We start from the raw sequence: 24,289 nt of genomic DNA, 5'->3' as shown, positions 1-24,289 counted from the left end.
TAGCTGACGTGTGTCGCCTCACTGTTTTGAGCGATGCTCATTCATGTCTATTTAGAGCGAGTACAAGCGCGAGCCCAACGCTGACTTTCGTTGACTTAACGGCCACAGGTGTCGCTGTTAACAAGCATTTCTGATTCTTACAAACAGTCCCTTTAAGAAAACATCTTTAGAACAAATCCCAGCAAAAATCACACCGTAATCATTTGAACATGTTTTAATAATTAACAATAATTATGTCAAAATCAATTCCCTTTTATATTGCAAATCATATCGCAATATCAAGTCAAAATGATAATATTCCAAATCCTATCGCAATATCAAGTCAAAATAATCAGAATTGGATTTTTTTTGTGGCAGTAATTTCCATTTAATTCAGTCTCAGTGAAATTTAATGAATCCTCATTTTATTGTGGGACCCCCCGCAGCCACCGCATTGACCCCTGGAGGTCCCCAGACCCCACTCTTGGAGAACCGCATGTCTTTTAATGCCTTTGGTTTGTTTCTGTGTGTGTAAACAGATGCGCCCCCTGCAGGCCACCTTCCTCCACTGCTGCTCCTCCTCCTCCTCCTCCTCCTCCACCTCCTATACACTCCGCTCTCTGACTCCACGGCTCCTCATTCACTAGAAGATGGCGGACTGCGCTCCACTATTAGATGAGGAACTCTCGTCCTTTGTCTTCAATTACCTGACAGAAAACTCCGGCAGCCAGGTAAGACTCGGACCTCTTTGGAAACACCGAACCTTGGGCTTTCCAGCCCCGGGTGCATCTCTGCACGTCGCCGGCCGTGGCGCACGCTGCACCCGGTTGATGCGAGCCTCTCAGCCGGCTTGCCAGCAGCATCTCACCGGCACACAGCGAGCCGGCGTCTCGGTGTGTGTGCGTGCGTGTGTGTGTGTGTGAATGTCTACTATATCTTGACGTCTGGCTTTCACGTGTTTTTTGGAGGAAATGTCATAAACCATGGTGCAAAAGAGGGAATTTGACGGATTAAAGCGAATAAATGTGTATGTGTTGGTGCTGGAAGCTGAGCACAGCCGGCGTGTTGCTGCTTGGGGAGGATTATTTGGTATGCAGAGAGGCAGCTTTGGAAACTTTTGACGCATTCTTGAGGGAAGTTTTAATTTCAGTGCTGGACGACTTGGACACGTGGTGCGCCTCTTTTACGCATGGACTTAGCCTAAGGACTATTATGATATTATGACATTATGATGTTTATCCACTGGCAAACAGGACTGCTTGGCTTTAAAAAAATGTGCAGATAAAATACTTTTTTTGATGTATTACGCAACTGGTGGTATATATTAGGCTTTATTTGTCTCTGCATAATCGAAGCAGCTGTTTAATAAAGTGTTCGTTTTGGGGGAAACACTGCAATACATGCTGTGTAATGTTATGTATCCATTATTTAAGCAGCTTGCCACAGCACTGTGAGTTTATAACCATTGGGGATCTCTGTGTTGGATATCTGGATATCGGCTGTTCGGTGCACTGTAAAGTTGACCAACTCCCACTGATGATTCCTGTAATAATTTCGTCACTATTGGTCAATTCATCAGACGATGTTCTGCAAGGCAATGGGATGGGATGAAGAGGAGACAGGGGGGTTAGGTCAAGAGGAGAAAACTGAGTGCTGGTGCTGCTCTGCGTTTTCATAATCGTTTGCGTAATCGTTAGGCAACGCGGTTACAAAACGTTGGGTCTGATGAATTGTTTGCTGAGGCCAAACAACAGAGTATTGGGCTGTTTGTGTCTGGAGGTGTGATGGTTCACAGACGGTTAATTAACACACAGTGACGTGATTTTGCACCGAATTTCGAGGGAGCGTCCAGAACGCCAAAACTGCGTTCGAAAAGCCCTGCAATTCTGGAATTCCCTGCAATTCTGGAATTCCTTGCTTATATTGACATTCATGTATATAACACCTAACATAAATTACCTTTTTTTTAAATGAATGAATGGGATCTTTTAATGGAATTCGGGGGGCATCAAGCAGCACTTCTGTGAACTTTATAACTGGCTCTAATCCCAGAATAATCTCCTGCTCCAAGAAACCCCCAGTGGAGGGGCGGTAGCGAGTGGTGTTACAGAAATTGAGATTACATCACAATTAAGTGATGCCCTGCACCTAAATTGTATGCCGAATTCTCTAGGAGAAAGTATTTATGAGTAATAGCTCATATGATGCATACTATGATGTATGCAGTGTTGCGTAACTCGGAAGAAAACAATAAATTAGCATATTTCTGAACCAGGTTTGGTGAGGAATTCAAATTATCACACGGATGTATCAGATCTAATCTCCATCATCTTCCTGGTTGTAGAGTCGCGTTTGTAAAGTCATAACCCGTGCACGTAACACCCATAAAACGGTCCGTCATTGGAATACAGGACACCCTGTGCTACTGCATCACAGTGTGACGTAAGATTGCGTCGTGCTGATTGGTACTGTATTGCTGTGATTGCGCGGTCATGGAGGGTGAGGGTGTGAGTGTACTATGTGTGTGTGTGGAGGAGGAGGAAGGGGGGATCTGTCACAGCTGATTGGCATCTTAAGCAGGTTAATTCAGTGTGTGTGGTGGGATCCAGAGAGACAGCAGGGCTATTTATAACATGCAGCAGTGACATGTGCCTCCACAACACACACACATACAGTACTCACTCAGACAGATGTAGCCTCTCTAAAGAGGTAGATGAGAGGAAATCGAAATAAATGCACCAAAAACATCCCTTAATATAGGAGCTAACAATATGACAACCCATTGTAGTAATATCCTACTGTATAATATAACTAGATGTTATCATATCCTATGACCTCACTCAAATATAACATATACTTACAGGGATTTATCGTACGCCTATTGAGATTATACAATGGCTTTATTATACTTTTTGGAATTAGTATGTCCCATGGTTATCACCACAATATTCCTGCAGGGACATGATATCTATAATATATTCACTAGTGACCTTATTAATCTTCTATTATATTATAATGCTCCTATACCATTTTAATGTATGGAAATGACCACTTTTTTATTTTATTACTATTGTCTCATGATAATATTCTTATGATAATCGTATAATACTCCCATAAGATCCTACAATGGTTGTGCACTTAATTGTATGTATTAGTATGCCTTCAAACCCTTAAAGGACCAATGCGTAACACTTTAACATTGGCAAAAATGGAATATGATATTAATAATCAAATTTTCTGTAGTGTATAATCACCTGATAATAAGAATCGTTGTATTTTCATTACCTTAGAATGAGACGTTTAGATCTACATAGGGAGCGGGTCATCTCCACGGAGACCGCCGTGTTTCTATAGTAGCCCAGAATGGACAAAACAAACGCTGTTAACTATTCCTGCTTGGGCCGGGGTCGATAACGTTACTAACTACCGTCGTCGCCGCCGCTCTCTCTCTTGCTTCACCACTCACTTCCCACGTACACACACACTCTAATCACTCTACTCTTACAACAACTGGCGCTAGAGAGGGCCATTCGCGTTTTCGCGTCAGCCACCGTAGCAGGTGTGGTGGCTGCATGACTAGATACCGCCAGATCCTACACTGTTCCTTTAACAAGTCAGTATTAACTCAAGCTGTGCAGCCAAACGTTGTTCAAACGTACAGAATATTAATTTAACTCCTAGTGAAGATCTCGAAGTTTCCAAAGACACCAAATATGTACGACTGACTTCTCAAGACATCTAGAACATTTCCATTTGATGGAATGGTGCGACTGTAAATATCTTGTGTTTGAGAAACATCATATAGCTTCAGGAAAGAGCTGGAACAAGCTGAACAAGAATATAAAAAATACTGTCAGACAGTGAGCAATAATTTTAACAACCTTAAAGGTATAAACAAAAGGAGCAAGTATGCATTCCTATCATGCATGCTCGTACTGTATATTTTCTGTGCAGCTCTTTCTTCTCAGGCTTGTAATGCTGGATTGCTGCAAAGTCCTTGAGTGACACAGAGGGAGATATGTACATAGAACATGATAACAAATCAAATTGCACATTGTATCACTGCTCAAGTTCTTTCTTCATATGTAGCCCGATAAGGTTATCTATTCTACAAACGCAGCGTCGTTAATATGTTAATATTTACTCAGGGTTATTAGGGCCGGCTGGTGGCTTTCTCTCTCTCTCTCTCTCTCTCTCTCTCTCTCTCTCTGCCAGTGTGTTTCTATGCAGCTCGCCCCTGCCGGCTGGTTATTGTAATACTACTCTATCCTCGTGACTGGAGTTACAGAACAGGGCTGCTGCAGTCATGTGAGTTGTAGTGGAGGGAGGGAGGGAGGGAGGTAGGGAGGGAGGTAGGGAGAGAGGGAGGCGTTACCGTGACGTAGAGGAGTGACAGCCAGTCCCTCCCTCCCTCCTCCTCCTAACATGTGACTGCTTCCTCCTCTCTCTTTCACTCTTGCACATACATACAGTACACACGCTTACTGTTAATTCTCATTCACACATTCTTAATCTGTCCTTTTTGTTTTATCATCCTTTATGTCAGAGGCAGTTTATATTTATATCAAGTGGATTTATTGCACATGAAATCAATGAAAATAAAAACTAAATGGCTGAAACTGACAAGAAATTCTGCTTATTAGTGATTTGACTGGCGACTGTTCCCCAAATGATTATATGATGGATCTGTAAAGTTCCAGTTTAAGACTTGGTGTTTATCAGAGCTCAATTTCTTGTTAATTTAATCACCATGGCACTTACATTTCTTCATGTGCAAAGCTATAATAAGTGCCTCGGTGGAGTGGACATTTTTTCTAAAGTTAATATTGATGTCTTTGGTTTTGTAAATATTCCCTTTCAAAGTGATCATCACGCCGTTGTACAAGCTCATTGACCACAGCGGGCTGATGTGACGCCTCATTGGTGAGCCGATGCCTCACTCGTTGATCTAAGTACACTGCACACTAAAACAAATGTGTGGTTTTCAGTAGAGCAGTGTGTCTCTGGTTCCTGCAACCTTTCAACACAGTGAACACAGTTTCATATACTACTGATATGTCAAATGTAAGAAATAAAGGTTAAACTGTAGTTATATGTTGTTTTCGCTGTTGAATCAGTTTGACATCTTGATATATTCTCCAAACACAGATTGTAGACCGTTCTGTCTGCTTCTCTCTGAAATCACCCTTTCATTTTTCCCAAAATTAGCTAGATAGTTTATGCAGGGAGTGCAGTTAGTGACTGTGTGGGCTCTTACGGTAGCTTTGATGGAGTAGCAGCGGGGGGCGGGGCTTAGCAAAAGGTCAGTTGAGAGAAAAACTAAGAACAAGCTATGATGGATTATTGGTGAAATTAATCAAATCAGGTTTTGAATCCCTTTTCCTTTCATATAGAGCAGAGCAGGAAACCGATCGAGTCAGTCATCATAGTCATAGTCAGCTGTTCTCAGAGCAGCAGAACACCCAGAAGCTCGTATTTTGTGCTTAAAAGAAAAAAGTATTTTATTTCCAGCTACGGTAGTGGATCTATTGAAAGTGTTTCAGAGTGCAGGTGGACTCCCAGACCTATTTCACTGCTAATCATTAACCGGGTGTTTAGGGCCAGTCTGGGTCCATGCAGGGGATTGACTCTGGGAAGATCAGGCCGACTTAACGTCAGTCACCACATCCTGCTGTAACAGGACACAACCAGCCACAGGGCACTGTAAAATATTAGCCGTGGCTCGTCAGTTGCTACACTTTAACTTAAAGTGTTGCAGTTGAAGAGAAAGTCACATGCAAACTCAAGCACACGTGTTGGTGTCCAGTGAGACAATGTGGATTCTCCCAGTTCCCGTTTGAAAAGCAAATATTTACCTCTCGGATCAGAATGCGTCACGACAAACACAAACTGCACGTGCTTTGAAATCCCTTTTTTAAACTTTGTCGAGTTTACTTTGAAGTTCTGTTCAGGTCTGGAAGTCAAGTAAAAATAGTTGCATCAGTTTCCTCCGAAGGATCATAAAGGTTTTATACAAATATACATCCAAGTTATCCCGCTGAACGCAAATATTGTCAGCATCCAAAAGAAAGTCCAAATGGTTGATGAACTCTGGGGAGCATTATTTCTATTCAAGCTTAATCTCAATTTTCAACCACAGCTCTGCACAGTGCACACCCGTTAAATTAACACTTAATTGGAGGTGTGTGATAACCCCCCCCTCCCCACACACACACACACACACACACACACACAAATAAGAGAGCAATCCCAGCCTGAGAGAGTTTAAGGTTGAAATAGATCAGTAATTGAAAAACTTTGTAAATACTTTTGGAGAACACATTGTTCCCGGACATCAACAGATTACTGTTTGCTTCCGTGTTTGCCTCCTCAGACTGCGCCCCAAGTTACAGGTTATTATAAAGTAAACTAATCAGCTCTCAAGTGTTTAAAACGTTAATTGCGTCTCTGAAACGATGCCTACACGCACCAAATGGAAAACTTAATAAAGCTTAAAGCCATTACTGTGCTGCTGTGTAGCCCTATAGAGCCTCATACTGTCAGTCAGCACTTTATCCTATAACCATGATGACTCTCTGTGTAAGTGTGTGTGTGTGTGCATGCGCTCCTACACAGCAGGAGGTCAGCTCTCATCCTTGGCTATCAGGTGATTATATCCAGTTTCCGATCGGAAGTCACACAGTCCCTCACTGAACCCACTTAGCTTGATTTTGTCAAGTTCTTCAAGCTTTAAGTCAACAATTATTAAATATAACGATCATCTTTTGCAGCTAAAGTCATCATTTCTCAGTTATTTTCATGTAAATCTGTTTTTTTCTGCTCGCCATGGCTAATTGATGACAATGCCAACATCTTTTCTGGCGACTGGATTGAAAGACAAAGCTAGAAAAGGGTGGATCACTCCTTTTTAAATTCAGTATTAAGGCTTCTGCAGAAACCTGGCTGGCCTGATGGCGAGGCCAAAGAGGGCGACAATAGAAATGGTAATGAGATTATCAAGTATCTCTCATCATCGATATTGGGTTGAATGAAACAGTAATGATCCCATAAACCACCCTTATAATGCATCTAGTCTGCCAGCAGGTAGACGCATGACTTTCTTGATGGTGCCCAATAAATCCAATTTAAATTGGACAGTGACAGAGAAGAGTGAAGGATCCAGACAGCCAAGTGGGCAGGCAGACAGACAGGTGTATAAATAACAGGGCTTTGAAGTTCCACCTGAGAGTGATGGATACAGGTGTTATTGGCAGCGACTGGGATTTGCACTGTGCCAGGGACAGACAGACAGACAGACAGACAGACACTCTCTTCAGCTATATTTCATGTTCTCTTCTGCTTCCACTTGATTTAGTTGTGACTGTCCTCTGTTTTCTTCCAAGTTCTATCTCATCATTCCTTGTTTTATCCCTCAACTCAGTGTCATTATCTCCCCCTCCGTGTCTATTCTGTCGGTCTGAGTCGTGATGTGCAGTGCTGCAGTGCAATGTGTTCATCTTGCAGCTTTGCCGTGACTCACCTGTCCCTTCTGTCACTATGTACCGGACACACACACTTGAGCTAACGAGCATCACTTACATATATATATATACACACAAGCCTGTATATACAGTATATTGTACAGTATGTGTAGAAATATGCACATATAAACTTCTACTACAGTTACATTTTTAGATTAGTTAATCTGTTGATTATTTTCTAGATTAATTATTTGGTCTATAAAATGTCAGAAAATAGTGACAAATGTCCATCCCAGTTTCCAAGGTGATGTCTTTAAATGGCTTGTTTTGACAGTCCAAAACCCAGATATTCAATTTAATATGATATAAAACAGTGAAGAGGAGGAAATATACTTTTCTGAGAGGTTGAAAACTGCATTTTCTGCCATTTTTGGATGAAGAACTACTTTAATGTTGCTGATTATTTTTTTGTCGATCGACTAAACGTTGCAGCTCTACATTTATATTTCAGGTATCTGATGTTATGTTGAGTGAATCACAGTGAGAGTACTATAGATCGTCAATACACTGAGCATGTCAAAGGTCAGGGGGGTCAAAGCATTGTGTCAGAAAGAAAGGACAACATGTTCCCCTGACTATAATCTGAGAGAGGAAGATAGGGAAGTAGTCTGCTGTGTTACATTTACAGATTTAAGATGAATAGCAAAGTGTTATATCAGTGAAACAGATGCAGCTTCGCTCTGTGATTGATTGTCGCTAAAAATGGTCTCTGGTCTGGGTAATGACTCCTGAACCCACCGCTGTGGTGGCCTGGTGGTCACCGTGGTGCTGCGCCAAGGTGCCTATAGTGGATATATCTGTGTGTAAGTGGAGTTAACCATACATGAGTGTTTACGTCAGAGTTGGGCGCTGGGAATACGGCTGCTTCCTCCCAAATCCCTCTGAGGTTCATCAGGCATCCGGCCCCCCGCGGGCCTTGTGTTACTGTGCAGGGAACATAAACTGCATGTATGCTTCTGTGTCACATGCTTTGAGCGTGCTGTTGCTAGCGAACATGCTAGTAGAGGCAGGTTAGGGGTCTCTCAATAATTAATTGCTTGGTGATTCGTCAGCTGCTCACCCAGGCCGGCTTGGCATGACAGCCAACGCTCATATTAGGGCGGCACACGTCCGGATTAAAGAAGATGAATCATGATTTTCTCTCTCTCTGAATTGAGATTACAATTATCTCTCTCCGTTCTTAGTGCCTCTATAATCTCCTTCCTCCTGTAAGATCTTTTCTGGTGTGCTGATGTAACACGTAAGGCTCCTGTCATTGATGTATTAAACTATTTCTGGCTGTTTTCATAGCCTTCTTAGCATCATCATCACCTAGAGTATCAGGTAGATATATTTATGTCCTGTACTTCGTATTTAGACGTTTCCTTGATTGACTAATTTGTCTTCTGAAACTTTTACTCTCATCGTGTTACTCCTCTTGTATCTCCTTTCCACATGTATGATTCGTTTTAGTTTCTGTCAGCAATACAAGTGTACGGTTTGTCACATGGTGTAGCAAAGTCTTGTGATTTAGGAGTAATTAAAAGCTCCTGATTGGATGCATCAGATATTCCCGCTGAATGCAAACATGGCAGAATCGATTTCATTGAGATTGCATGGAGAAATGAATCCAAATTGCAATTTTAATATGATGAACTGTGCAGCTCAAACAGGACCGAACGTGACTACAGATATAATGCAGATTCATTAAGTGCTTGCTATCAATTGTGGAACATTATTATCACTGCGATCCACTCATTGATTTCCATAATGATAATTTGTCATTTATATTTTCTCTTTCAATCAGTTTTATCTTTGGTCTCCCCTACAGAACATAGTAAGGCAGCGCTAACCTTTAGCCTGGTTTCTAACACGGGGATAAACGGGGCTAGCAAAGGCTTGCAAAAGATCCAGCGTGCTTTAGTGCCAAACACAACTACGCAATATTTCATTAGATTGGTTTCCACAAGCAAGTCTGTATCAGGCTACACCAAAGCCTTGTTTTTGCCTCTTTCATTTTGTACACAGATTATATAGTCTTATTCTGCAGCCTGTGATTTACAAGTTATTTTACAACTTTTTAATATTGAATTTGACATTTCAGTGACTAATCTGACTTTAACTCTGAGTGAAATAGATTCCTACAGCACAAGGAGGGGTCAGAGGTCACAGTGTCAGCCAAAAAAACCTTCCCTCAGGTCAGGACACGGACATGAACAGGTCTTTATAGACTGGGAACTGCTGCAGAATCTCTAAATCCAGTTTGCATCCTATCTTGCATGCACACTGCAGGATTTTCCAAACACTATTTCTTTCCCTGAGGTGGAGCAGCAGAGCAGCACTCAACCGTGCAAAGTGTCCAACACGCACAATGGCTTCATCGCGTGTGTTACAGTGAGGGCCAGAGAGAACAGATATGGTGAGAGGGAAAGAAAAAAAAAAAATCCAACAGCAATAACGACACCAGTGAGCGAAGGTCTTATTAGGTATTCATCGTCTTCCTTTTGCCGCCTTAATTTATATGAAAATCTATTCGGTTCGTCTCCGTGTTCCAGGTTGTTTCCGCTCTCGCTGTGACTCAAACCAGAGTGGGATGTGAGGATGTAAATTTCTCTTCATCTCGTTTCTCTCTCTCCGGGCTATAGTTTTAATACAGATTACACACTTTACAGTCAGCGCAGTGATTCACTGTTATCACCTATCATCATATTTCCTTCCTGCTTTTCCTTCTCTTTTTTTTATGGTTCTTATCTTTATGCCACATTCAGACGCTCGGCAGACCACAGAGAATTTATCATTTTAGTTATTTATTGTTAAATCATCATTTACATACCGTTTAACTTTTCGCGGCTCACTGGCAGCAAGCGGATTCAGCCTCTTGCCCGTGTGATTTGGATAAATGACCGTGCTCGCTGCTATGGGCTTAACGCGGAGAATGTGGGCTGTTTTTTTGGAAATGCTGCTATAATAAAGACCACATGGAGCCGGGCAGCATTATTCCAGCTAAGGGGTACTGGTTAATGTTTTGGTTATCTTGCACTACAGCTGGATTCTCGCAATATCACACGGAAATCCATCTGGTCAGGCTTCAAGTAATGCGTTTGTGTCCAGACCAATCGGCGTCCTTCGAGGAGCTACTGGCAGCTACAGGCGTGGTTTAGAGAGGCGACTGTTTGTTCTAAACAACAATGGTGGCTCCTGAAGAGGTTAGGGTTGATACTGTTATAGCATCGGTTATATCACAACTGAGTATTTCTTCACTGAAGGCTTTTCTTGCTCTTCTCCCGCTTGGCTTTGGCAAGAGTTTGATTGACAGATGGGTCATCCAATCACCTGCCAAGTATTTTTTTAAAGTGCCTGCCCTTTTCCAAACAGCTTCCAAATGGTTTCTCAAATGGTTCTGTGTAAACAAACCATCCGTCGCATCACGTTAGGTTTTTGGTAGGACTGTCAAAGTAAAAGCGATAATAATCCGTTAACGCAAATTAGTTTTAATGCAACTATTTGTGTTGCAGTCATTTGTAGCGGGCTCAGTTTTAAAGCTAGAGTGAAGATACCGCCCTAGGTTTTGGGTCTTTGGGCATGTAAAGCACTTTGCTCAGGGGGACTTGGGTGCAACAGGGTGAATACACAATGCGTGGACTGCAGGAAGTGGCGCCCAATAGGAGCCACAAAAAGACAATGTTTGCTCTACGCCCCCTAACATGATAATCTGCTCATGCTCTGCAGCCTTTTCTTTTACCTCAATATGTTGTGTTTGTTGTATAATCAGCACACTTTGGATGTCTTTGTGATGTTTCTGTGTAAATATTGTCATTCAGGTTGTCTTTGCTTCAAAAAATCAACATATTGACTGTGTGTATTATCTTGAGTTTTTGCTTCAGAGGGTCGATAAAGTGGCCTTGAGTTGCGTCAAGACTACTCATTCTTCTATGCATGTAGGATGACATGTAAAGGCGCTGGATGAGTGTGTCTGCTGTAGAGAACTGATTCATGCATTCATCCCTAATGTGAATTCCTCCTCACATCTCAGGCGTTTTTTTCCTTTTTATCCAAGCATGTATGTTGACATGTGCACATGTGTGCCATCTGTCCTTAGCTAACCTTTACTGGCAATTTGTATTCATCACAGGGACCCTGTTGCTGTATTGATAGTGTCAACAGCAGCGTGAGGCTGTTTGCCATTCTCTGCACATACACACACACACACACACACACATCAGTGCGCGCACGCACACAGCAGCTTTGTACAACACCTGAGGGAGATGGTATGGGGTTGAAGGAGAGGGAATCCAATCTCACCCAGCAGCTCAGGGCTTTGTAGGGAAGTATGTGGAGGCCCAGCGGTCGCCGAGCTAGCTGGCTGCCCTATTTCTTTAAAGCTCTCCTCCTCCGTTACCTGATTTATCATGGGGGCAGCCACCAGGGAAATGTCTTATTTTAAAGCAGAAAGAGCGCACCGAGGGCTGTGTCTCTTTACTAAAATCTGCAGAAATGAGATGAGAGGGATGCTGATACCACGGCAACATATCGGAGCCTGATGTTAGCCATCTCTCCACATCTGTACAAGAAGTGGCATATGAAGCATGAAAGCGATAATCGTAGTGCGGAGGGATTGGATGTTGGGAATCTGAGGATTGCACAGTGTATAATGGCAGTGATTGCTTCTGTTTTAAAGGGAGTTGCTACTATATTTCTGCTAAAATTATAGAAATATTTGAATTTCTTTTCAAACAGGGTTTATATTAAAGCTTGAACAATGAAGCTTTGATGTTTTTCACAGCTATAAAAAGTGAGATTTTAACTTGTCTATCACTGTATAAAATAGGGCTTGTTCACTGTCTACGACAGTTAAAAAATTGGACTTTCTTCTGTTGTTAAAATTGAGACTTTGACGCTGTGCAAAGCTGTAAAAAACGCGGGCGATGAATGACAGTTGTGCGAGGCCACAATGTAGGCCTCTCTCTCTCTCTTTGACATTTTGCCAGTTGTTTTGGCTTGGGCTCGCCCCGATTTAGCCGTCAGACAGATCGAGTTGTAAAGATGTCTGGACCATGGATGGGCACGCACCCAACTGCACAAACTCATCATCCTCTGACACCAACACTATAGCCTGCCGGACCAGAGAGGTGACAAACACATTATACGCATACATACTGCTGGTCTGCCAACCAAATTATAGATCTACCAGTATATCTTTTCCCTCCCAATAATCCACTGGTCCAGCAGGATTATTGTATGTGATTACGACTCATGCTGCTCAAGGTTAGGGATTACACGGTGCGTTCATGGGTAATGCAGAGCCTCTAAACGGTTCCTCTGCTGGACTTGAAGGAGTAATGCAGCAGCAGGGATGTATGCTTGTTAATACACTCACTTCTTTTACTACTGTGCTAGTAGTACTAGTACACCCCATACATGTATTGATGGTGCTAGCAGTAGCATCAGCAGTAATGATTATTCACGCTTTTATATCATCCCAGCTAAACTACTGCAATTCACCTTCCACCTTCCTCAGCAAGTCATCTCTGAACCGTCTATGAGTGGTCCAGAACGCTGTTGACAAGTTTTCACATACAGAGCCCTGCATGGTCAGGCACGGATGTACATCTTAGACCTTCTTCGTCTATATACAGCATCACCAGTAGGTCAGTTACTGACCGTCCCTCGCGTTTGACTGAAAACTAAAGGTGGCAGTCATGTGGCCCACTCTTCCTGTAGACATACGATCTGTGGTCTGTGACGCCTTTAAAAAGCAGCTGAAGACTAATTTAAGACTTTTTTAAACTGGCTTTTGTGTCACCTCTAGTGATTGCAATTTATAGTGTTTTTAAGGTCTGATGATTTATTGATTGCTTTTCATTGTTTTAACTGTTTAATGGTCTTATTTTTTAATAATTTGCATTCTTGTAAAGCACTTTGTGGTCTTCTTTCTATGAAAGGTCCTTTTGCTTTACTAACTTCACTTATATAATAGTTGCAAAAATGATTGCAGTAAGAAGAAGTTGTGGGAGCAGTTGTTTTTATTGTAGCAGGAACTACTCATGCTGGTGGTTTTGGCAGTTGTAGTAGGCGCAGCATAAGTGTAGTAATAGTAGTAGTACTAGTTTGGCTTTTAGTAGTGGAAGTAGCATTTGTAGTAGCAATAGTAGAAGCAGCAGTAGTATTACTAATTGTAGAGGTAGTGGTGGTAGTTGAAGCAGCAGTAGTAGTATTAGGAGGAGTATACTACCTGCAGTGGTAAGCCAGTACTGTACTGTCATCAGTAATTGTTTTAAAGGCAGTCGTAGTAGTAATAGTGGCAGTGTTGTGGTTTTAAAAGTAGTAGTATTAGTAGTAGTGGAAGGTGTGGCTGTGGCTCAGTCGGTAGAGCGGATCGTCCTTTAATCACAAGGTTGGATCCCTGGCTCCTCCTGTCTGCATGTCAAAGTGTCATTGTGTGAGATACTGAAACCTAAGTTGCTCCCTCGGCGCTTTACAGCAGCTCACTGCTCCTCCTATAATATGGGATAAATGCAGAGGTCAAATTTGATGTAATGTACATGATGATTAAAATAACATTTAAAAGTTTGTTTTAAGTCGTTGTAGTAGCAATAGAAGGAGAAGTAGTAGTGCTGTGCCACTAGTAGTAGTGGTGGTGGTGGTGGGAGTGGCAGTACCAGTAGCAGTAGTAATAATCATCATGTGACTGTTAAGCAGGTCTGTTTATAGTCTCAACACAGTGACAGTTGGTTTATCTCTACCGTAGCCTACACCACTGCACCCCCCCAGTATGTGTGTGTGGGTGTTAGTGTTGGTTCATGTGTGTGTGTGTGTGGGGGATCTCAAGGGCACTGGTGTAAATGAGAGAAAAGGTTAAAGGAAATTTCCATGGCATGGTGTACTGGGGACATGACAAAAGGGTACACACACACACACACACAGATGCCAGCATGGCATATAGCCGTGGCAACCAGGTGCCAGGGGAAGGCAAGCACAGACTGGTGCGAACAGGCACTTTTACACACAAACACAATCATGTAGTTAGCTGCAGTTATCTAGAAGCACGGCCTATCACATCCAGTACAGTTTGATTTGATATGGTGCGATGCAGTACCACACACACACACACACACACACACACACACACTCACACACACATACACACACACACACACACACACACACACTAAGCATCTCTCCTCTTCCATTACTCTACTTTAAAAGCTATTTGTTGTTATTTTTAGATGTTGTTGCTTGCTCAGGTAAAAGGCACATTAATGTGTGAGCGGTTGTTCATTTGTGCTACAGCAGGGAGTTGTGTTATAAATAGTTTTCTCGGCACAGACCTCAACTTGTCATTTTCACATCACACACATTTAACCTGTGTGTGACCTCTGGTTTAGTCATAATTACTATGAGATCTCCATGGAGTCATAGCTGTGCCAAAAAAATAAAAATAAAAATAAAATAAATGTGGACATATAAAGAAGAATAAGTAAATAGAAAAAAATGGAAATATAAAGACAAATAAAATAATAAAATCATATTTTTTAAGTATTTTCATTTATTTTCACATTTTGTTAATTTATTTCTATATATTTATATATTTTTAAAGAAATATATTTATTTGTTTTTTGCAATTAAATTACTCTTTTTTTTCTGTATATTTTTAATGTGTTTTTATATAATGCCATTTATTTATTTTTATCCCTTTTACTTTTCATTATTATTTTCCCTATTGCTTTAGCTTTTCCTCCTTTGGGAGAGCCCTCCTGCCCAGGCCGAGTAGTCGATTCCTGCACAAATGTACTCTATTTAAAATAAAAACAAATAGAGTAATTTATATGCAAAAAAAATATGTTTTTTAAAAATATAAATAAATAAAAAAATAAATAAATGTGAAAATAAATAAATGCTTATTTTTATATATATATATATATATTATTTGTTTTTATATTTCCACATTTATTTTGTTATTCTTGTACAGATTAGTTATTTTATATGGCACTCCTGTGACTCCATATAGATTGTCGTAGCACTCAAGTACTCACAGTTGGAACCCGGGTTCTATCTCCAGCCCACAACATAAAAGAGATTATCACTGACACTCCTTGCAGTAATTTAGTAACTGCCAACTAATGTAATAACTCATCAGATCTTAATAAATTGCCTCTCTGTAGGAGTCCAAAATGCAATAACCCTGATATTGTGATATATTCTCCTGATAACGCGATGCAATTTCACTGATAATTCATAATGATAAACACATTAGGGCGGGGTTGGATGGCAGCGATGGGCTCGGGCGCCTCTGCAGGGCTCAGTGATGGAAACTTTAGAGGTGTGTATGTGTTGAGTGTGTGTGAGTCATGTGTGTGGGCTGTAAGAGAGCAGCAGGCTTCTACCTGCATGTAGCATAGAGAAAGAGGGAGGTGGGTGAGGCCAGTAATGGCCTTTGGGATGCATGTACAAACACACGAGCACACACATATTTACTGCACACACACAGTCAGCATTCATGATATATATGGCGTGTGAATACATGTTCCCAGTAAAACTAAAGCTTGTTTCTAACTGGTAACTTTCCACTGTCACTACTCCCTCCAGCCTCCCTTTGCGTGTGTTCTTATTTCTTCTTCTTTTATATGTCGTCATGATTTTCTCTCTCCATTCATCTCTCTCTCTCTCTCCCCCTCTCTCTTTCGCTCATTGACCTACTTCCCAAAGGCTGCTCAGGCTTGCGTGACCACAGTACTCAGTGCTACGGTGATATATGGCATTACACACTACACACATGCATAATGCTTGCACATTCATATTCACAGCTACATGCACATGTAAGCATCCATACCATGCATGGAGAGTGTAGAGCTGCTTCCTGGGTGCTGTGTTAATTAGCCAAAGGCTCAGCTCCAACAATTAGAGGCCTTTCTCTGATAGTAACCACTTTGGCAGCAATCAATAACAATGTTTTTCCTAATATTGATGTCTATTACGCAGATGAACTGAATTCTGCATCTAATTTTTTCTTGGAATTATTCATTTCGACTGTAGCTTTTTGTAGATCAATACCAATATATGATCTTATTATCACAATATGATATCACTGATGGTCGCTAAACAATGAATTAATAAATTACCACCCATCCCTAGTAACAGTTTACTGTGATAATAACTAATTTAAGCCCATATGACTAGAGCATGCAATGATTAATCGATTGGTTGTCAACTATTAAATTAATCGGCAACTGTTTTGATAATTGATTAATCGTGTAAGCAATTTTTTAAGAAAAAGTCAAAATTTTCCGATTCCAGCTTCTTAAAATGTGTATATTTTCTGGTTTCTTTACTCCTCTATGACAATAAACTGAATATTTTTCAGTTGTGGACGAAATAAAAAAGACATTTGAGGACGTCATCTTGGGCTTTGGGAAACACTGATCCACGTTTTTCACCATTATTTGACATTTTATAGACCAAACAAGTAATCGATTAATTGAGTAAATAATCATCAGGTTAATCGACAATGAAAATAATCGTTAGTTGCAGCCCTACATATGACTGTGATTTAGGGATGTCACGATACCAGAAATTTAGTTATCGATATATCAATACCAGTGAAATTCCACGATTCTCAATACCAATTCGTTACCTCGGTAAAAACAAAACAATGAATCCCATGTACTTCAACATATACTCCATTATTACCGTTTTCATACTGTGTTTTGCAAATTCATTATGAATCCCTGATGATCCTCAATAATTTTTTTACAACTGAATAGAGCTTGAACACATCATGTTAGCTGTTAGCTCCGTTATTTATTTAGCTGTCGACCAGCTGCTAACAGCTCACGTTAACTTGCTCTCATCCTGCCGATTTCAATACGGATTTGTTGATCACAATGTGACAATCGTGACATCCCTACTTTGATTGCAATATTTCTGTTTTAGAGTTGCAGATGGTCGTAATCAGCAGCAATATTTGCCAAGACGATCAAACGACAACAAAACATTCATTTTGCGAGCTATTAGTCAGCTCCACTTGGACTCATTGCAGCTTTTCTCTGATTATTCCAGTCAAAGATGCTTCGTTTCTGCAGCTGATTTTGTCAACAACTACAAGCACGTTTCATCTCACTGTTGTTTGTTTTCTGTTTGTGCACAATGCTCATGAAGTGGGAACAAACCTTTTTCATGTCAGTCATCATAATTGTCCAAATTCACCTGCACTCTGTTGATCTGAAGCTCCCGTCGGATGCTGCAGAGATTGATCCGATAATTTGCATTAATTGCTGTAATCACAAAGTTGACACCTGCCTGTAGGGAGCATCAGGTTCAGGTTAATGAGGAAATTATTTCAAATCAATCAGCTCTGGCTCATTATTATTATTGCGTCTCTCTCTCTCTCTCTCACTCACTCACACCCTCAGTGTGTCTGTCTGCCAGTTAATATCCTATCCCCATCATCTGATTAAAAACGAGTGGCGTCTTGTTGATTGAACTCAGGAAACATTGACACACCCATGTCTTAGTGTGTCTGTAGTACAATATCTCTCGTTCATTGTTTCCCTCTAACACGCACACACCAAGGCGAGGGTGCTGTTGACAGGAGGAATGCCACTACTGTGATGCAATATGGGTAATAAGCCAAATTCTTTCATGGTGAGTGTGTGCGTTTGTGTGAGTATGTGTTTGAACATGTGCAGGGGAGCTTTTATAGGCTGTGTGTGCTGACTGAGCGTAGTTATTAATGTGTTTACATGGCTACATGTTTTGGGTGTGTGTGTCTCCTCCTCCTCCTCCTGCCGGTCACTGAATGTTAATGGAGCGTCTCCTCAGCTGAACAGTTGAGTGTCTGAACAAGTGCAGACTGGATCAGCTTGTCCTGGTTTATCCTCACTTCCCTGTTCTTCTTCATGTGTTTTCTCTGTTTACTGATACACAGAGTTCTTCTGGAAAACCTGTGTATGTGGAAGCTGCTGCATGGAGCAGAGATTTGTGCTGATGCATCAAGACGATTTGTGTCATCTTGAGTAAGATTAGCACAGATTTTCCCCTTAGTTTTCATTCTTGCATGGGTTAAACAAGCCTCTGAAATAGCATTAAGACATTCATGAGGTAGATAGGCAAGTTCAGGTATTAGAATCGGTATCGGGAAGGAAACAAATGGTATCAGAACATCTCTAGATAGAACACATTTGAGTCAGTTAGTAAGTTACTGATTTGAGATGTAGCCGTCAGTGTTAGTTGATAGTAGTTTCACAACTATTCCTGCATGACACAGCACTGCTTTCAGAAACCCACCACTCATAGCAGCGCTGTGTACTCGTCGTGTGTACGTGTTGTTTGCAGCGTGTTCAAACCCCAAGTCTTCCTCAGTCTGTATTGCCCTACACACACCTCTTTCCTGTCATCACGCACCTTTCACTCTCTCTTATTGCACACAAACACACACTCTCTCCTGTGTTTCTCTCTCATGCTTCACGCTTTCCCCCCTCAGCTCTGCTCGGCTTTGTGCTTTTCTCAGCAGCGCCTGACCTCCTTTCAACTATCTCCCCTTTTCCTCTCACTCTTTTCACTTTTCATTTATACTCTCTCTCCCGTTTACTCTTTGGCAATGTCTCTGTCTCTCTCTCTCTCTCTCTCTCTCTCTCTCTCTCTCTCTCTCTCTCTCTCTCTCTGCAACTCTTTTCTCCCCTTTCTCTCAATTTACTGTATTCATTCCTTTCAACCTTTTCTCTCTCTCTCTCTCATTTGCGTTCTCGTCGATGTCAGCATTGCTCTCTCGCTGCATTTCACTTGAATATCTCAATAATTCGGAGCTGTCTGGTCGAGATAGCAGTTTACCGGGTCAACACACACACACACTCGCACAGTGACACGGACAAGTGACCATAAGTGAGTGATGGATGTTTTGTCAATCAAATCTGGAATGCGGTTTGACAGCACACACTCACACTCACACACAGCGACAGGATGAGGAGCGCAAACACTGTCAGAGGCAGGATGATAGCCAGTTGACACAGCATGAAATCCAGAGAGCGAGAGAGAGAGAGTCAGGGAGTCTTCATGGTCTGATAGCTTATCGATTCCTCTGCAGGTGATTTCAAGAGGAAGACGATTGGGGCAAGAAGATGGAAAGTAGACAAAAGAGACAGACGGGTGAGGGGGAGTGGTAAAGAGACTCATTATTCAGGCAGAGGAAAGCAAATGTCCAAAGAGTCTACTTCTCTGAGATGTGATTTTGAAAAACCAAGGGAACGACCTCTCTGACCTTTTGATCTCCCTGCTATCAGTTGCATGTAGTTACACAATAAAAGTATTCATGGTTCAGAGTAAAGGAGAAAAGTTATTGTTTGAAGGACTTAAAGGAATGTAGAATGAAAAACTAAAGGTTGTGTAAGTCTGGTTGGAAACCGAGCTGATCAGTAAGCCTTAGAAAAGCAACATTTCTCCCTGAAGTAGACATCCAGGCTGAAAAGTAGCCATTTATGGCCTTGCTTTCTCCTGCCATCTTAACTAGGCTAATTAGTAAGCCTGGGAAGGCCCTTTATGGCCATTTTAGTGGGAAGCAGAGTGAAGAACTGTCCTGCAAAGCCTCATCTTCTCCTGCAGAGCAAAGCAGGCTAATCAGCAGGTGTTGACTACTAGCACTTATAGCTCTGCAGTAGTTTAGCATCGGATAGCTCTATTAAATCCTGAGGCACCTCGGCTTGTGTTAGCCCTTTATGGCCTCGGTTGCTAGGCCTGTCGCAATAATTACTATATCGACTTATCATAGAATATATGGACATGACCTCAATCGTTTTTACGTTATCGAATACGATATATGGACATAACCTCGATCATGTTTGCGTAAGAATGTCACCAACATATTGGCCAAAATGATGGCAGATTAAACAGCAGGGTATTTGGTATATAGGGTACAACATTGCACACTTTTTTAATAGAGCACGAGAGTCCACTTTATTTATTGTTTTGATTGTTTCATTTTATTTAGGATATTTAAAAAAAAAATCCTTAATGTCTGACCATCTTTTAAGAATTAAAAGTTCTTTGCTCAGGCTTCAGGTAATGCGTTTGTGTCTGACCACAGATCACGCGTCCAGCCAGATCACGGACCAATCAGCATCCTGTGAGGAGCTACTGGCAGCTATGGGCGTGGCTTAGGTGTGTGAGGGTAAACGGAGAAGGGACTGTTCGTTCAAAACAACAATGGCGGCTCCTAAAGAGGTTGGAAAAAGATGTTCTTCTTCCAACTGGCTTCGGCAAGAGTTTGATTGACATCCAATCACCTGCCAAGTCGATTTTTGAAATTCTCTGCCCTTTTCCAAACCGCTTCCAATGACGGCTTCTCAGGTGGTTCTGTGTCACAAACTACAGGTTAAACTAACCGGACTAGCCCTGGTTGGCCTGGTTAAAAACACAGGTCACTGAGTACATCTTGGTTAGTCCTGCATGGCTCTGCAGTGGAAATCTGTATAAAGTGAAGTCCTGTTTAACCATGGTTGCTCCTCTTTTTAAATTTAGTTAAATGAGTGAGCATTGGTTGACCCCGATTGGCCCTGCAGTACAAATCATGCTAGTTGAAAGGCCCTTTTTTGCCCAGTTTCACCCTGTGTCAGAACACTGAGTAATGCTATTTGATACTCAGGTCAGAGCCAGGCCTGCCTTCTCTCTATTGTGGCTTTTATGTGTGTTTGTGTGGTGTAACTGCCATATTGTCTGGTAATGTAGTGGACCGCCTACTAGGAACACTGAATGATCACCCTGTGTGTGTGTGTGTGTGTGTGTGTGTGTAGGTGAATGTGTATGTGTGCTGGTCCCATTAGAATAGCAGCCTTGGTCCGGTTCATTAGTCCTGTTGCCAGCAGCTGAATGAGGAGCCTGAACACCTCGGAAACCAGCAGCAGAGAAAAGCTTTCTAGAGAGTTCTGTGCTTCCTAACGCTCTGGTCGTGTTCTTGTATCGTTGCCACCAGCGCAACAGGAAGACACACCGGCAATACAGATTTTCAGCTTTTCGGCTGCTCAAAGATTATATGCAAAAGTAGGGCTGTTGCGGACGGATCCGCCCGGTCTGTGTAATAATTTATCCTCCATTGTGGAGTTTTACCCAAAGTTGAACATTTTTCAACTCTCAACGACTATACCATTACACCAAACGTGCAGCGCTCAGCTCAGAATAGACGCTCAGTGCCTCGTCATGCTGCTGCCGTTTGTAGCAAAGTGTAAAAATGCGGCGCTCCCATTGCAAATATTTCAAAAAAAGAAAAAACTTGAACACAGCGGTTGTGGCGGTTGCTTGCCATCCTCCATCTGGTTGGCTTGTCAATATTGCGGAATTGCAATTATGCAGTTATTGCGACAGCCCTTGAAAAAAACGTGCAGAAACATAATCCCGTGCCTTAAAATCTTAAATCCTGAAGGGTTGTTTGATGTTCATGAGTGAATATAATAACATTTTCTGGTAAAGGATAATGGGAAAGTATCACTTTAGCTGCAGTCTTTGAGAGAATACTGCAGTGTCTCTCAGTGGTACTGTAGTAATACTTCTCTACTGTATGTGGTTGTGTAGTAATCCTGCTCGGTTTGATGATTGACTGGAAGCAAATCTGCCCGTTTCCTCTCGAATGGAAAGAAATGTCAAGACTGCTGAGATGACTAACGCTTGCATAAGAACATCCTACACACACACACACACACACACATAGACACACACACTCGCACACTTTACAGCTCGTCAAACACCCACAAATTTGCAAGTTTGCACAGTGACAGTGTGTGCGTCCATAATTCATCCCCTTCTTTACTTGAAGTGTGTGTTTCCTCGAGCGAGAGAGATTTAAAAGTGTCCGAGAGAAACGGTTACAACATCGTTCCTGGTTGGAGGAACAAGCCGGCTTTATGAAGTCACATATCTGCCTGGTTTCCCTTTGAACCTTAGTGCGAACATAAAACTCACTCCTCTGTGGTGGTGTGCACACACACATCACAACAGTGCATGTGTGTGTGTGTGTGTATAGATGACGGGGGAATGAGGGCAGTGTAGTGATAGAATGGAGGTGGTGGCGTGAAGGTCGTTCGGCCACTATAAACATGATGGTCTCACACACACACACACTAACACACAAGGTCTCACATCAGCTGTCTGTCCCACCCTGTGTGTTATTTACTGCGACATTTTTAGAGCTAACCAGCTACCTGAGCTGCGTCCGACCATGTGTGTGTGTGTGTGTGAAGGCCAGTTCCAGCCTGCCAGGTGAAAGATTTGCTGCAGACATGGTGACAGCTAGGGACATTTACCAAAGCAGCTGCTACCTCAGAGAGAAGAGAAAAACAGATACAAGATATTGTCCTTTTTAGACTCTTTGGACATGTTTTTCTAACGGGAATATTACAATATTCCCGTTAGAAAACAAGATATAAACAATAACTATAATTATTGAAGTCATCTATTAAGCTAAATGTAATTTTTTTAACGATTACCTGCTTTCCTCCGTTTTATACTAGAGCTGCAACAATTAGTCGATTAATCGCCATCTATTTTGATAATCGTTTAATCGGTTTAAGTAATTTTTTAAGAACAAAAGTCAAAATTTCCGATTCCAACTTCTTAAATGTGAATATTTTCTGGTTTCACTCTGTTCATCTCAGAGTTTTCATTCACATATCTTGAGGTCAGAGGTCAAGGGACCCCTTTGAAAATGGCCATACCAGTATTTCCTCGCCAAAATTTAGCACAACTTTGAAGCGTTATTTAGCATTCTTCCTGACAATGGATTCCTTAGGTTTTTCTAGTTTAATATGACACCAGTATCTTCACTCTAGCTTTTAGACTGAGCCCAGTTCCACCTCTGAAAGACAGAATAGCAGCTGGGCTCGCCATCGGGTCGTGGGGGTTAGTTTCTGTAATAAAAGATCGATACATGACATTTGTGTATCGATGCAATATTGCCATGTAAAATATCGCGATACTATGCTGTATGGATTATTATAGATTTTGTTTAGACATTTTAGATTTTTATCCATTAACCCGTCTTCGTAGGAACTCAGTTGTATGTTGCAGACAGTTGCTCTCTATTCATAGGATTGCCGTGATAGTGTTGTTTTTTGTATCATGTATGTCTTATATTGTCGGAGAAAAAGTGAAATGACCAGATGCTGAAAGATGAGAGAGTGTGTGTGTGTCTGTGTGGACAAACAGCCATAATGGCAAAATAAAAGAGGACAGTGTGTGTCTGTCAGTGTGCTCACATGCTGTTTGTGTACATACAGAGGTTAGAATGGTCTGTCTCAACTTGTGTGTGTTTTAGTGTGTTTTTTTGGGCCAGCCAGAACATAATGGCAAAATAAAAGTGCATGTGTGTGTGTGTGTGTGATGTAGAGAGGAAGCAGATCTTTTGATGGGACAGCTGGGAAGTTCAAAGCCTGATGATGAACACACACACACACACACACATACATATTCTGTTTTTTGTATTTGGCACAGCTGCAGCGACAAACACACAAACACACACACGCCTCTCAGTAGCAGGTTCACTTTCTGCAGAGCTGTATTTAGAGATAAACCAGGAGGTCAAAGGTTGCAGTACAAAGTCTATGTCTCTCTGTCTTTGTTTCTCTCTCTCTCTCTCTCTCTGTTCTACCTAATATGGCTCTGCTGCTGCATGAGTCTCTCCATCACGTGCGTTGCAGTGCAGCGGGGAGGACGCACACACAGTTCACTGTCAGACGTCTCACACACTGTGGCTCTTGGTACTCCAGGGGTTGCTGCATTGTGTAAAAAGGGTTTGTTGTGTGTGTACTTGTGTGATGATCTCTTTCTCCAGC

General features: G+C 41.7%; 1 protein-coding gene across 2 annotated transcripts in view; it reads left to right on the top strand.

Annotated features, from left to right (window-relative positions):
• The first annotated feature begins 388 nt into the window (after window positions 1-388).
• Window positions 389-24,289, top strand: part of ppargc1b (peroxisome proliferator-activated receptor gamma, coactivator 1 beta) — a 103,807-nt gene continuing 79,906 nt past the window's right edge. The window contains exon 1 of one of the 2 annotated variants that reach the window (XM_074649026.1): window positions 389-710. In XM_074649026.1, the coding sequence (XP_074505127.1) occupies window positions 630-710 (81 nt within the window). In that variant the 5' untranslated portion in view covers window positions 389-629. Of the gene's footprint in view, window positions 711-20,550; window positions 20,691-24,289 lie in introns of those variants that run through there. The other variant, XM_074649027.1, reaches the window with a different exon arrangement.

This window comes from Sebastes fasciatus, chromosome 10 (assembly GCF_043250625.1).
Source record: "Sebastes fasciatus isolate fSebFas1 chromosome 10, fSebFas1.pri, whole genome shotgun sequence".
In the NCBI taxonomy this organism is placed as follows: Eukaryota; Metazoa; Chordata; class Actinopteri; order Perciformes; family Sebastidae; genus Sebastes; species Sebastes fasciatus.
Note: the sequence above shows the minus strand (reverse complement) of the source record. Positions and strands in the feature narration are given on the sequence as shown.